Source organism: Epinephelus moara, chromosome 5, assembly GCF_006386435.1.
Source record: "Epinephelus moara isolate mb chromosome 5, YSFRI_EMoa_1.0, whole genome shotgun sequence".
Taxonomy (NCBI): Eukaryota; Metazoa; Chordata; class Actinopteri; order Perciformes; family Serranidae; genus Epinephelus; species Epinephelus moara.
Window position 1 is genome coordinate 41,817,755 of NC_065510.1, and position 15,250 is coordinate 41,833,004.

Here is a 15,250-nt window from a genome sequence, read left to right on the forward strand (position 1 = left end):
CTCTCTTGCAAGGAGCACCTGTAACATAAATAATTTCCCCTCGGGGATCAATAAAGTATTTCTGATTCTGATTCTGATTCTGAAAATTTAAAATGGCTTTTCATATCAGAAAGTTTGCCAACCTCTGGTATAGAGCTGGGTATCACCATTGATTTCCTGAATCGATTCGATTTTGATTCAGGGGGTCCCGATTCCATTCGATTTCTGATTCGATTCGATCCCATAGCGATTCGACCGGAGATTTTTCAGTTACAATACCAGTTTTTGGCAGTATGTGAAAGAGATTCTCAGAGAACTAACAGTGTAACATTTACAAGGAATTATTTTTTAAAAAAGAATAAATTCACAACAGGAATAAAACTGAATATTTTAAAACTAAATGTTGTTTCTACAGCAGCAACAGTAATATTAAAACAGCAAAGTCACAACATAAACTTAGCATCTCACTGGAAACAAATTTAAAATGTCAGTAAAATAAATTATATTCCTGACATCACAATACTGAGTGAAGTTTGGAAAGAATAAAGAACACAGACATCAGTCAGCATCAGTCCTGCTGTCCTCTCTGCTGCTGAGGAGAGTCACTGCCTATAGGTCACATGACCACCAGTAAGTTTTAAGATACAAGACAAGCTGAGCTAAACCATTTAACATAAACAGTTGTTGTTTCAGCTTGTTAGTAACAATTTGCTATTAGATTGAGAGCACTCTGGGCTTGTTTATAACATAATATTGGCGGCGGTGGATGAGAGACTACGGACAGAGCAGATTGAAATATCGCTTTTCTACATGTTTACATGTTGCTGATCAGCTGTATTGATAAAGTATTAACTTTTCCCTTGAGAAGGTTTTATTGCACTCACAGTAACAAGCGTAGTTGTCATCAGCTCACGTTGTCTTCACCTCTCTGTGTTTGTGTGTGTCTGTGCGTAAAAGTGGCGCAGCAGCCAGGACGTACAGACAGCAGGAGGAGACGCAGCAGCGTGATAATAAATTACACCCAAATGTACAAAACCAAGCTAACTGAGCAAGGCACCGAACCCCCCAACCGCTCTGAGCGCCTGTCATGGGCAGCCCACTCTGACATCTCTCCACTTAGTGCATGTATAGGTCCTGTTTGTGCATGTGTGTGTTCGGACCTGTGTGTAATTGACAAACAGAGTGAAAAAATTGAATTTCCCCTCGGGGATTAATAAAGTATATAAAATTTAAAAAAAAAAAAAATTTAAATTAACAGCTAACAGTTACAGATAAAAGAGCAGGTGACGTCAGAGGTTCTCAAAACTATGCTGTGGCTCGTTTTACTACTGGCGAGATTAACAGGGTTAAAGCTTCACACATCTGTGGGAAAAAGTGTATATCTAAAGATCGATCTCGGACTTTACGAATCAATATCGGGTCATTCCAGTGAAGATCGATTTGAATCGGATGTATTGATTATTTTAACCCAGCCCTACTCTGGTATATACCATAAAATCACTGTGTGAATCAATTAGCAAAACATGATAAATCTACAATTACAAAAAATCTACGACTATAATCTAACAGCACCTTAAAGGAGTCCAAAACACTTAATTTGCACCCATGCCCACACACACTGATGACAGCAGTGCTGCCACACAGGGACCTGGTCTGCTCATTAGGACTGGGTGGGGTTCAGTGTCTTGTCAGTAATTAAATCACCAACCCTCAGTGGTTAAATACACACATCACCAGCTCCTGAGGAAACCACATCCTTTAACTGTTAAATGCTCTACTATGTTCACCAACTGGTTGGGTCGCAACAGTATGACATTTCCATTGTTAGTTCATCAGTTACAATGACCCTTAAAGAAATTAAAACACAGACTTTATTGGTTGAAGAACTATTTTATCATAAGCTAAACTCCTTTTTTTAATTTGAGCTCGATTGAGAGCACACAGCTGCCAGTCATTCCTCCTCTAATCATAGCCAATGGGGCTAGTTGAAAGACGCACCACACCTAATACAACTCTTCACCATTCACCACCATCAGCTCAACATGCTGAAGTCGTTCATCTTGTAGGTAGAGCAACATGTCCCAAGGCACGTATGAAACACTAGAGACGAGCCAAGATTAGCAACAGAGAGTAGATATTGTGAGGTTGACTGGATCACATTACCATAACACGAGAATGTGTTTCACAAGCTGATGCAAGGCCAATAACAACCTATTTACAATATATTATGATGACAGCTGGGACAGTGAGTAAACACTTCAAATAATGACGAGTCAACCAATTAAGAATCTGTATCTTATGATCCATCCTGTGACCACAGTTGATGTTTGAATACACATCGATGGAACATTTGTGTGCCGTTATATTTAGGCTGCATGCACCTTACATGCCTCTATGGATTCTGAACAAACTGTTAAGGCACAGTGAAGCAAAACTGGAATTTAAAGTCACCTTCTTGAAGAGGACAACGCTGTCCTTGGACACCTCAAACTTGGAGAAAACAGCATCGTCTGCGGTCATGGCGAAGGGAATGTCATCTGTGGCTTCAGCTGCTTTTTCGTAGGCCTTGGCGCCATCAGATTCAGCATCCTACAGGCACATGAAAACATTCTGTAAGACAAAGAACTGTGCAAGTGATCCCAAATGATCACTTTTTTTTAACATTTATTTTAGATGCTTTGAAAGCAACGAAGCAGAATGATGAAGATGATGCCAGAAAACCTATATCTGAGTTATATCGAAATAATGAAGTTCATAGGAAGATATTGCAGGGTTTTTCCTGCACCGAGAACAAGGTTGTCAAATTTTGTGCCATCTCATGCTTTGTCATTTGTAACTGCTATTGTGGCATTATGCCAATGTGCTGGCAACTGCCAACGAGGAAGAGGAGAGCCATCTATTTTTTGGCTGGACCACAGCAAAGAGGGGGATAGCCCAGTGTGCCAAAGTGATTCTGTTGGAACTGTCTTTGCCACCACAGCCAAAACAAAACTGACTGAAGAAAACAAAAAGTCCTTCTCCCTGCTGCTCGATGTCTCAATATACTATATATATGCCAGCTGGCATTCATAAAGCTGTTGCCAACAGCAGCCTGAAATTGAGAACATCACTCAGTGCGCTTCCACATATATGCCTGGGCGCCACCTGGTGCAGCGACTACAACATTTACATCAGCTAATTGTGGGGAAATAAAGTAGGTTTATTAATCAACTTTTTCCCTACTGTATCAAATACATCAGTTTAAACAGATATGTGTAGAACAGGGATGGTGAACTTGCTTAGCGTGGGGGCCACTGGAGGAGGCCGGGGGCCAGTTAATAATAATATTTATCATATAAAATGAAGAAACAAGGCAAATCCAGTCGCAGCAGCCACAGACAGGTCAGGTGTATGCAGGGGTGTTTCTAGGATTTGAGGACATGGGTGGCTCAGCCCCGACCCCAGATCCTCACCATGAAACTTTTTTTAATAAACAAGTTCTATTTTTTTAAAGGAGTTTTAATGCACTCTGGCACCTAATTTACATTCAAAATCCCAAAAAATCCCAGTGTGAATCAATTTATTTTCACGGTGAATTAGATAATGGTTGGCAGGCCACCCTGCACCCTATTGCAGATCAGATCTGAGTATCACTGGTGTAGAACATGATAGTTTGAATTAATGATTCAATTAGCTGAAATTGCCAGTCAAAGGCCTAGTATGTGTAATTTTTTTTCTAGCTGTTTTGCATTTACTGATAGAATTACTTGTCAAGTTCATTGGTTTTGTTCAACCTTTTAGAGTCGGAATGAAAAATGAACCCCATGTACATTACAACACATCTTATAAATATTGCTATTACAATACATCTGAGAACACGACTGCCACAAATACTGATAAAAGCACATAACTGAGAATAAGATGTAAAATAATCAAAGTACATTATAAAAACAGGATGGGCTGTTTTTTAAACTGTCTTGTAAAAGTGTGTGAGGGGCTACCTTAAAAACAATTATGTTTGAACATTTAATATCCAGGAATTCAAAATCTACACTCCACCACTGACTATGTGACAATCTGCCCAAAATGTATTAATAATTAATATTTTCTTCAATCATGCAATTATTAAAATTCCTAAAATACGTTACTTGTAAAAAATAAAAAAAAATAAATAAAAAAGTGTTTGTTTGAGCCAGTTTAAGGCATGGTGATAATTGTGCTCCTGAGGAAACAAAGCATCGCAGCTTGATGTCGGCAATGCCACACAATAGACAATCTAAGCGATATGGTGATTCATTTTGAGATATCATTCTGTATGTTTATTGAAACTCAACAGTATTACATCAACCATCCAAAAATCTGACCAGAAAGTTTAATCTAGCCTTTATTGAAATTGAAAATTGTATTAGTCAGACCTTCAGAGTTCAGACTCGTACCTTAAAGAATCCGATGACTGCCACCTCACTGTCAGCGATCAGAGATTCTGCCTCAGTGACTCCTGCCAGGGTGGCGACGGCTGGGCCTGTGCGTTTCTTCAGCCAGCTGACAATGTCATCTGCCTGCCTGCCAGCTGCAGCACAACACAACACAATAACTCAAGCAATTCTGTTTTCACAGACATCATGGGACTGATCAAAAGCCACTAGTCAAAGGCTAAACATTAACAATCTAAATAAAACATGGACAATGTGATCCATGTGATATTTGGGAAGCAGAACACATCCTACTCAGTATTTGAACAGACCCAGTTTGACAGATAGGGGTTTTACCTGATCTGCGTAAGGGAATTCGCACTGACTCTGCAGTGGTTAAACTAAATATGTGCAGGCACAGAGACACTGTTCATACATTTTCTGGTGTAAAAGTTTAAGCACATTTTGAAAGTGAAAACATAAAAGCTCTGCATGAAACTACCAGTTCTCAACTTCAGATGACAATACAGACCACCCTCATTTGTTTCACTTTCAAATTCAGACACCATGTTGTGTGATAAGTGAATTATAAAAACTAAAAATCAACTTTGTGAGGCTCAAAAAACATGACTACCTTTCTTTGGAGTAAGACTGTTGAAATTAACCTGGACTCAAGATAGACCTGACTGTCAGACTGAACTGGTGATGCAACATAGTAGCAATTTCCCTGAGAAACACAGTGTGATGCAGCACGTAGTCTTGGAGCGATGCTGGGAGGTTTGTGGTAGTGGTTTCCATAAAAACACCACTTCTCAACCTACTCTCCCTTCCTCTTGAAACCGAGCCTAGCCCAGGCCAGCAGAGAAGAGGCAACGTGAGGAACTGCACATATCTCCAGTGGCTCAGCGTCAGCATGAGTGGAACGTGCAGGGGGAAGCCCAACCCACATTCCGCCTCAGTCATGTCGCTGAAAGCTGATTGGCTGACCTACAGTTTATGCTGCTGTGCAGATCATATTACCAGGATAAAGAAAGTCGGAAGGGCTCGCCTCTAGGTGTCAGAATGGGTTCTTTATGCCACTTATAGAGTCTTTCACTACATTATATTATGAAATAATATTCACTCACTTTTTTATGACAAGAGTTACTCAAGATTACATCACTTTGTAAAAAAAAAATAAAAATCTCCCATTCATTAAGTTGCAGGGAAAAAAAACAATAAGTTGCACAGTGGGAGAAAAATACACTAAACATTTTTTTAAATGGCTGTATGAATAAATTCAAATACAGAAAGTTATATGATGTAATTTGGGAGAATAAGAACATCATAAACATCCAAATCTAACTTGAGTAAAGAAAACACCTCATCAGCAGACACCACTATATAAATGGAGTTTAAGAGGAACACCACCTAAATAAGGAATTCCAAAAGGTTATATTCATGGCCAAGGACATTTCAATCAATATTTGTGAACATGACCTACTCTCTGTCAAAGCCAGAAACTAGATCTGCTCTATAGGCAGTGAATGGGAGACTGATTTTGTGGACATACAGAATGTTTTCTTTTCTGTACTTAAATGAGCTTTATTCTATTATGGGGTTCTCAGTTATGAAACAGAAAATGTTCCCATATATCAGAACATTTCCCTGCATGCAGTCAGTGTAATCTAGAACATTTTTCACCATTCATTGTCTATGGAGAAGCTCCAGACTCTACACCCAATAACATCACAAATTTGAGTTTTTGCAATTGCGTTTTTGGATTTGGGAGAGCGTTGTTCAGGTTTACAAATATTGTTGGACTGTCTTAGGCCATGTAGGTATGGATGGGCATGTATGAACTTTGAAAATCGGCTAACTTCCCCTTTATTTCCAGCCATTGCCTCAAACTTCTAGGTAATCTGTCTCGTGCAAGAGTCTGTAGGAAAAAAAAAAAATCACAATAAGGCTCACCAGAGTACTCTTTGGGTGACTCCTTCTCTCCGCCCTTAAAGAACTTGATGGTGGGATACCCCCGGACGCCATACTCTTGAGCCAGTTCTGTCTCCTCCGTAGCATCCACCTTACCCAGGCGGACTTCTGAACCCTCTGACTTCAGCATGCCGGCAGCCTTGGCGTACTCCGGAGCCAGGGCCTTGCAGTGACCACACCATGGGGCATCTGCAGGAGTGTCAGGAAGACATTTAGCAGGAAACCCACCAAATATAGACATTTGCATTGTTTTAGATAAGAAAATCTGATCAGACAGGGTGCTTATTTTTGGCACAAAAAGTTTTTGTCTTAACTTATACCATTGGAAGACAACAGGTATATAAAACATGCAACGTGGCAAATATGGAGCTCCAATTAGCTGCTGTCATTAATAATCACACTGAATGATTTTTCTGATGATCAGCCATGGCCAACTATTTCGATAAATGTTTACTTGTTACCAAACATTTTTCAGCTATGCTACTTCAGTGTGAGGATTTGCTGCTTTTCTCCATTGTATTTAATTGCAACTGACATGGAAAACTTTATTTACATAGCATTTTCATAAAGGGATGAAGTGTACAGTGTTTTATAAGAGAGATGCTAGTCAGAAAAAACAAGTTTTGGGATCTTTGGGACTCAGAACTTTTGATCAGCATTTTATATTTTGACTGTTCATAAACTAAACTTTCTTTACAACTTTTGGGAAAGTGTAACCTTTTTGAAAGGACTAGTCTGAACTTTAAAATAACTCGTGTGGTGATTAGTGGCAGGAGCAAACTACCATCAAATGCAGCATAATCTAATTGCTACTGTGCTTTCACATGTTAATTTGTAAGCCATGGTATTAAACCGTACATATAAAAGCCTGGACACAAATTCCAAGCAGATAATCACCTTATCAGAAATGACACGTCAAATAAAATGACCTGCATTGCATCACCTTAGATTCTTGACAAACAACAAAACTTCCTTGTTCCAGTGCAGCCAATATAAACGCACAGATGAACTTTTGTTAAGTACACGTCAACCTAGCTCCACATCCCCACTGAGATCCCGCCCAGTGACAAATACGTGGGTGAAAAGAAAAGCCTTCATCCCTCCCATCCCGAGCTCATTGGAGAAACTTGCCCTCGGCCATCTCTGACTGGTCCACTGATTTGTCACACAGGATGTGAACAGGTCAACAATGTCACAAAAGTAAAGCGGGATGGGCCTTCAGGATATGGAGAAGAGGCTGAATAGAGCCTGTGCTGTGACACGCAAACTTATGGTTTTATTAGAGAGAAATACAGTAACAGAGGCATCCGGGCTGCACAAGCACTGAAACTTACAGTGTGAAACCACGGCAGGCAATCGAAACGTTATGGCCTTGCACTTAAATGATACTCATTTCGCTTCTGGCTGATTGAGGCGATAATGGTTATGTTATTAGAGCATTATCCCGACAGCAGTAGTGATAGTGCACGGCGGCACTGCCGACTTTTTAAAACGCAATAAGGTGCGCTGTTTTTAGCCATCTATAACACCATGGGGTTACAACGTTAGCTAAGTTAAAGCAAACATATGGCTAAACAGAAGTTGCAAATGCATAAACTTAGCATTAAAACAAGTTGCGGGTTGACGTTAATGCGTTGTGCTAAGTTTCGTATCCTCATCAGACTCCGTTCACACTTTGAGGATACTCGGCGCTAGGTAACGTGAGTCAAATTTAATGGAAATGAGTCTGACAAAGAGAAAACGCAGTCTGATAAACAATGCCCCGTCATTTTTATACTACTCGAACAACAGTGAAATAGCTGCTGTGAAAATAAGTGCAATATATTCACGCATGGATGCAAAATTAAACACGACATCAGTAAGTTAGCCGCTAACCGCAGCAACTTGTCAGAAGTGTCAAAGTTTAATGCTAACATTAACCCAGGCTGAATCAAGCTAACGTTAGCTAGCCGGGCAGCCGCTGAGCCTGCCGAAGACGGCTAGTGCTAGCTGGAGAGATTTTGTAGCTACGGTTTACTTACAGAATTCAACCAGGAGGTTAGGGTGAGCTTGGAGAGCCTCGTCGAAGTTACTTTTCTTCAGCACCAGGACATCTTCTTCCTCACTGATCTCGGCTCTGCTGGCCACAGCCAGTGTGCAGATGAGCAGAAACTTGAACATAGTTGCCGTCGAGTATTCTTCCTGGTGGAGAGACGAGAGCTGCAGACACGCTCGGTTACGGTTTAGCTGTGAAATTGGCCTTAGTTTTGGTCTTTTTCCTTGTTTAAGGTTGGGAGAGTAGCTGGTATTTTGTGTCTACCGCTACTAACGTGGCACCGCACGCAGAAACCGGAGGGGTCAGCCGTAGTGCGCATGCGCATTTATCAGGCCGAAAGCAGTTCGTGTTGAAATGTGACTGGACCGCAGCGGGCTGTACCTGGAAGTGAATAAGCGGCGCTCCCTGCTCCGTGATGGCATGCCTACACATCAGCCCTGACTGATAACACACTGGGATCCTCAGCAACTGAATGGAAAGCATGTGTTTTTTAAGCACCCAGACTATTTAAACCGACAAAGTCATCTACATCTAAACAGTTTAAATCATATTGTCGCGACATCATGCAGTGTTTTTTTGGGCGGGTTTATTCAAATGTGTTAAAAACTATAAGTTCCACAAGTGAAATATGTAAACTGTTTTGTAACTTGGGTATTTACAATATTTGTTTCGGACTCTGGGCTGTGTATGAGTGTAGCATGTGCATGTAACTGTGACTGATGCAACAGTATGGCAGATGGTGTTTAGAAAAGTGCTTTTGTGTTTGCAAAGGGGAAAGGCCAAAGTCTGAATGATGAGTAACACTTACACTGTGTCATGTGAGGTTTTTACCAGCAGCCCTGCTTACACTCCAGAGGTGTATCATACGTAGCTTAATTACTGATATTCTGGTGAGGTTAGGGTTAAAACAAAAAACCGTTTTCTCATTTACCTCTGGTGGTGTAGGGAGCCTTGTAAGGATCACAATGGTATTTTTTTCTGAACTACTTTTGCTTTAAATTTACTCACAATACATTTTGTGTTCCCCCAATCCATCCATGTGTTGGTGATTTCCAGTTACAAAGCACAGCTAGTTTAGGGAAATGTCAAACAGACACAGTACAGAAAGGGGAGATAATGTGACACTTGACATGTTGCGTTTATCGCTCATTTGTGCTTTAAAAAGACCAACCTGCCTCAGTGTAGGCCATGGGTAGGAATCTTGCTGCTCTGGAGCCACATGTGGCTCTTTAGACCCTTTTCAGTGGCTCCCAGTGGCTCCTCCTGTGCTCTTTGCACGCACAATGTTCCTGCAGCATCTGTAAGTGGATTATCAAAGCCATGGGAGCTGTGGGAGATGCAAACATTATTATTATGTTTTGATTTATAAAGACACATAAAAGTGGGATACAGTCTGGTATCTGTCTCTGGAGCCACATGCGGCTCTGCAGTCCCTCTCCAGTGGCTCCCTGTGGCTTTGACAAAAAAAAATCTTAATGGAAATGAATAATGGTCTTTTTTTAACTTTTTAATTTCCATTTATCATTGTTGTAGGCCTAAAGAAATTCTCACAACTGAAAAATGTGTAGTACAAACCAAAGTAACAAAGAAGAAAAAAAAAAGGTTTTAACATTTCATCAGCTAAAATGTGCATCATAAGTCTACAGCCTGGCACCTTTTTCCTCTAAATTTTGAACTGACCCTTCCTAGCAAAGCTGGCTCTGGAGTTTCTGAAGAAAAAGGAGAATTTAATAGTGCGTGGACAGATTTGTTTTCGTTTTCTGTTAACTCTAAATAGCCCACTGCAGAGTAGCCAGAGTAAAACATATTAATTAATGTTCATTTAGACCTGTTAGTAATGCTGGTTGGTTAATTTATACTTAATAGGCAGTGTTACCCTCTTTGTGGTTCAAATGTGTTTTGGACTACTATGGCTGCAGTTGTGATTGACTCTATGATGTCATGGATATGGCTATGGTAGCTGTACTGTGGTCAGGGATGGAGCACAAAATTCTGGACTCTGTACTGGCATTAGATGGGCCCTTCCTCGCACCCAAAGCTGTTCATTCTAGTATCCGTTGCTATATTTTGACTGCATGGTACAGCAAAAGTTGTACAAAGAATCTTGTATCTAGTACTCTGTACAACTTCAGGTGAGGTCAGCCAACACTAGACGGTGATGTTAAAGCCACTGACTGGACAGAAGGAATTGTCATTTTAATCATTTTTAAATAGCCAAGCTACCAATAATGGTGACCGCATTTTTTTTTTTATTCATTCGACCCAGATTTTTAAAATAAATTTCAAGAAAGTTGCTGTCATAAACTAGCAAACATACTGTAGGTTGCTACTTAGATGAAGTTAAAGAGAAGCTAGTTGAATCAAACATTAGTGTCTGGTCAGTATGTAGAGAAGGGGGGCATCCGCTGTTTGTCCACTTCATCTTGATATAAGAACTCCACAACGTACAAGTAAGTGTGGTTATGACACTGCAGGTTTTGAGGGCTTTCTGTAGCTGGTGTGGGTATAACATATGTATGTAAGTGAATGCAGAATTTGAGAAGCAGTTCAGCAGGTACAGTTGGGGCTCACATCCAGAAATATTGCAGAGCAGGTTCAACTGGTGCAGGAAGGAAATTGTCACTGAAAACACACACAAATAACCAGTGCATCCTAATGGTGTAAATCCTTCCTTCATAAAGTTTACAATGTTCAGTTATTATTGAAACCTTTTTAGAAAAGCTGCATGATATTTTGGAGGCTGCAGTTTGTGGTGCTGTTGAATTGTACTGCGTCACATTTACAGGTGTTTCTATCATTTTGTCCACCTCTCAATGCAATACAGTTCAACAGTAACACAAGCTGCAGCCTCCAAAAATGATCATTAAGTGTAAAAATCAGCAAGTTAATTCATCCGTACACCAATGGCGGAAAAAAAAGAGGAAGGAAATTATTTTTAAGGATAGCTAAAAGAGGGCAGAAAGTGCCAAATATCAAAATCATTTTCAGAAAGTACTCAAGTATTCAAGCTGTTTGTTAAGGGGCAGACTTAAATGCATGAAGGCCTATTGTTACAGTAACTATGTGACGATAGGCCTACATGGATAGTTTTCAGTACTGAAGTTTGCTTTTGTAAGTTACACTGTCAAGACAGATCAGAAAATAATCATCAAAATAGTCGCAGCAGTGGCAAAGATATCCTGACTTTCAGTCTCTACATGAGTCCATGATACACCATTAAAACACTCAGACAAAAGAGACTGACCACCTGGTTTACCCCTGATTTTGCAGTACTCTTTTAGTAGACGATGTCACCTTGATGATCCAACCAGCTGCTCAACGTTCAGACATTCAGATGAATGCACAACTGCAGTTAGAAGAACTCACAATTAATTCAGATACTAGATGAATGTAGAAGTTTTTACTCACACCTTGCTAAGTTCTGTGAGGCAGTCAATTCCATTAAAAAATGTCCCCAGGGATTAAATCTGACAGATGCTTATAATCAAATCTCAGTGATATCTGTTCAGACTGTGTGCTGTCACAGGCCATGTGTTTAAGTATGATTACTCAGGGACACCTATGGCAAACAGCAGTTAAGTGCGAGCAGCCACCTTTCTGTTTTTGGTTCAGTGCAGCCTTTAAGTGTTATACAAAGGTCCCACAATGAGTTACACACTTGACAGATATTATATAGGATATTAAAAATATTCAGTGTTTACATTGCAGATATAACATAGTCTTCAGTAAACTGCATGAAGATGGTGACTGACTGTTCTGGCCTCAGGGGCCAGTCTGTAAGATGTAGGGCGATCTATTGGCAGAAATGGGGTATATTCATAATTTATATGTGTAATTAGTGTATAATCATCTGGAACTAAGAATCATTGTGTTTTGTTAGCTTAGAATGAGCCCTTTATACATCAACCTTGTCCCCTAGAAATAATGCTTATATACATTTTCAAACAGCAAACAATTTTTGAGGGAAATGTAATGGCGAGGAAATTACTTTTTTTTAACATAATGACGAAATCTTGCTAATTATCGTACCTGTTAAGTGGCAAAAATGCTGACACTCAGCCAACACATTCTCACAAGTGAAAGTCAGTGGTTATTGGACCCATCCACCACCTGTCCCACTCAGACTTTTCGCACTCTTAACTTATGTTGTTGTCCTGCCGCCTTTCCCCCTGACACTGTCAGGCGCCATTACATAATGACGGCAACCAGCTGCGTATCATGCCGACATGAAAGGAGGGCTTTTTTCGTTGGTGACTGAAGCTGGAAGTCACTGCCCAACCACTGATATTTGACGACTGCAGAGTGAGACCGGGTTGCACTGAACGTATCAGCAAAATGTTTACCGAAAACCTATTTCAGTTGTTTTCCACCAAAAATATTTCTCAACCTTTTACCAAGATTATTTAAATAAATTAAATTATTAGAACACAGGGCTGCATGTATATACTGAGCAAATTCTCTTTTACAGAGCCTGCCATGTTGCACCACTATGTTTCTACAGAAGCCCTGAACAGACAAACCAAACACTGGCTCTTGATATGGCCTTTTGGGTTTTACATTGAAGTGATGGCCACTGTGGTTTCTACTACAAGCTTGTAAAGGGAGGGGTGAGCAGAGGTGTAGTCAGTTGGTTGCAGTCTGCAAACTCACCACTAGATGCCATTAAATCCTACACACTGCACCTTTAATAATTACTTCCTAACAAGTTCAGTAGTACTCCAGGTCAGGAGTATTTCTGTGTTACTGCAATCAGCTGCATTTTAAGAGAAAACGTGTTTCAATGATGGATATCTCATTTTGGCATGAAACTCTTTGGCCGTAACACACCAGGCAAGTTTTGGTCAGATTTCATTTGGGTGGGCTGCAAAATGAGACTGGTTCAGTTTCCTGGCAACAAGCTTTTCTGAATGACGCAATAATGTCAAGTCATATTAGTATTCACCCTCAGCTCCCTTAATTCAACACGCTAACTCTGGAGCTGCTATAAAATGTGATGTGATATGGCTGCCGTTGTCACGTGGATAAATTACAGTTGCTAGTATCATATTTATCTACAGTCTTTGTAAATGAGGTGTTCTGGAAATGACTGTAGTACTCTGCGGACTGGTGTTTGCTTTAACTAGATCCTGTCAATATTTCACAGAGGATAACAGATTTGGTGTGTGCTTATGCAGTAATAGTGCATGTACAAATACTGTTTGTAGCACCTTAATGTCCCAGTGCCAACTTCATGTTTTATTTCCAGCAAGGACAAAGAGACAAATGGCCTCCCTGCCTTTGTGAAATCACACGTGTCATAAACGCGTGGCACTCCTCAGTTTGACAGAGCAGCGTGCTGCAAGCTGACTGGTGGAAGCAGTTTAACGGCTTGTCACTTTTGCACATGGTTGGTGCAGATTCTTACATCAGTCACAGAACCAGAATATCCTTGTGTCAAAATACTTATAACACATCAATCATATAATGATATAAAGTCATTGATATTATGGAATGAATACAAATTGTAAATTTTGGATGTTCTTTTTACTTCTCTCAGTGCTACAGTAGTTTTCACCCTTTGCAGCCATACTACTCATATTAACTCACACAGTTTCTGCAAGACATGAAACAATAAAGCCTGTAAGTCTTTACAGGCTTTAGAGGCTTATCTTATCAAGGGCAGTTTTAAATGCAAATATTGTTCCCCCTAACAGCAGTTTAGCAAATTTCATCTCATTTGTTTTTATCACTTGTTAAACTGTTACATAATCAGGCAGGCCAACCCCAAACAGTCTGCCGATCGAGGTAAAAGCAGATGAAAGAAAAACAGTTAAAATAAAATTATATGTCAGCGTGCGTTTTAATGAGTAGAATTGGGTCTCTGGCATATGTTCTAATTTCAAAGTGTATGGAGGAGGGAATTTATTTACAAAGGGTCAAAACTCCAGCATGAGCTGTAGTATAAAGAGTGCACTTAATGTGACCTGATGAAAGCCACAAGCCAAAATGCATTGGACTCACAGTTAAATTGTTTTTGATAAGCGTTGCTCAAAAATGAACACAAATACATGAGTTGAGTAGAAGTGTGCCATACCATGTAGTGGAAATGCAGCAGACGCAACAACCGACTGACTGAGTGAACAGTCAGTTGAAATGCATCAAGAGGAACTAAAGAGTTAAAGGCCAAAACACACCGGCGGCGTCATTGACGCGAGTCAAGTGCCGCCCCCAACACACACAAAAAGCGTCGCGCTGCGGGGTATCAACCGGATTTCTATTGCACACTCCAATCCGCCAGGCTGGGAAGTACAAAATAGCGCTTTTTAAAGGGCGGTGACGCTGGAAAAATAGGACAATAGCGTGAAGTACCGCGGCGCGGCACGTCGATGCGCATCCAGCCGCCGCCGGTGTGGGTTTGTAAATAGAAAATAATGGGGGCGGCTGTTTTGACGCGCGTCTTACGCCGCCGGTGTGTTTTGGCCTTTAGACCACAATGATGCACTAGTTCTTTTAGGTGACAGAAGGACCAGACATTTAGACATTTATTTTTCAAGAGCAATGCGCAGTAGAGTAAGAAACTTTATATTATCTCCAACTTAACAAGCGACTAATTGAATTAGTGCAAAAGACCCAAAACAGCACTAATACTGCAGAGTATGAACCTGTACAAAATAGTAGAAGGGAAAGAGAAGCACTGCAGTCCTGGGGAACACAAATGAAATGTGATGTCATGCATTCACAATGACCTAATAATACATGTCACGTGATTAACTTAAAATTAGCCAAAGACAATGATTAGGCTAATTATTTTACAGTTTTTTCCTTTACACTTTAAACCTGGGGATAAAAATGTGTCTTATTTGAGGAAAAAATTACATTAAATAATATAGTTTAC

The 15,250-nt window shown here is 40.2% G+C and overlaps 1 protein-coding gene across 2 annotated transcripts in view; it reads right to left on the bottom strand.

The window, feature by feature from the left end:
• Window positions 1-8,689, bottom strand: part of p4hb (prolyl 4-hydroxylase, beta polypeptide) — an 18,652-nt gene extending 9,963 nt beyond the window's left edge. The window contains exons 1-4 of one of the 2 annotated variants that reach the window (XM_050043616.1): window positions 8,363-8,689; window positions 6,324-6,530; window positions 4,395-4,528; window positions 2,431-2,568 (exon numbers count right to left, since the gene is read on the bottom strand). In XM_050043616.1, the coding sequence (XP_049899573.1) occupies window positions 2,431-2,568; window positions 4,395-4,528; window positions 6,324-6,530; window positions 8,363-8,501 (618 nt within the window). In that variant the 5' untranslated portion in view covers window positions 8,502-8,689. The remainder of the gene's footprint in view (window positions 1-2,430; window positions 2,569-4,394; window positions 4,529-6,323; window positions 6,531-8,362) is intronic. The other variant, XM_050043615.1, reaches the window with a different exon arrangement.
• Between the last annotated feature and the right edge of the window lie 6,561 nt (window positions 8,690-15,250).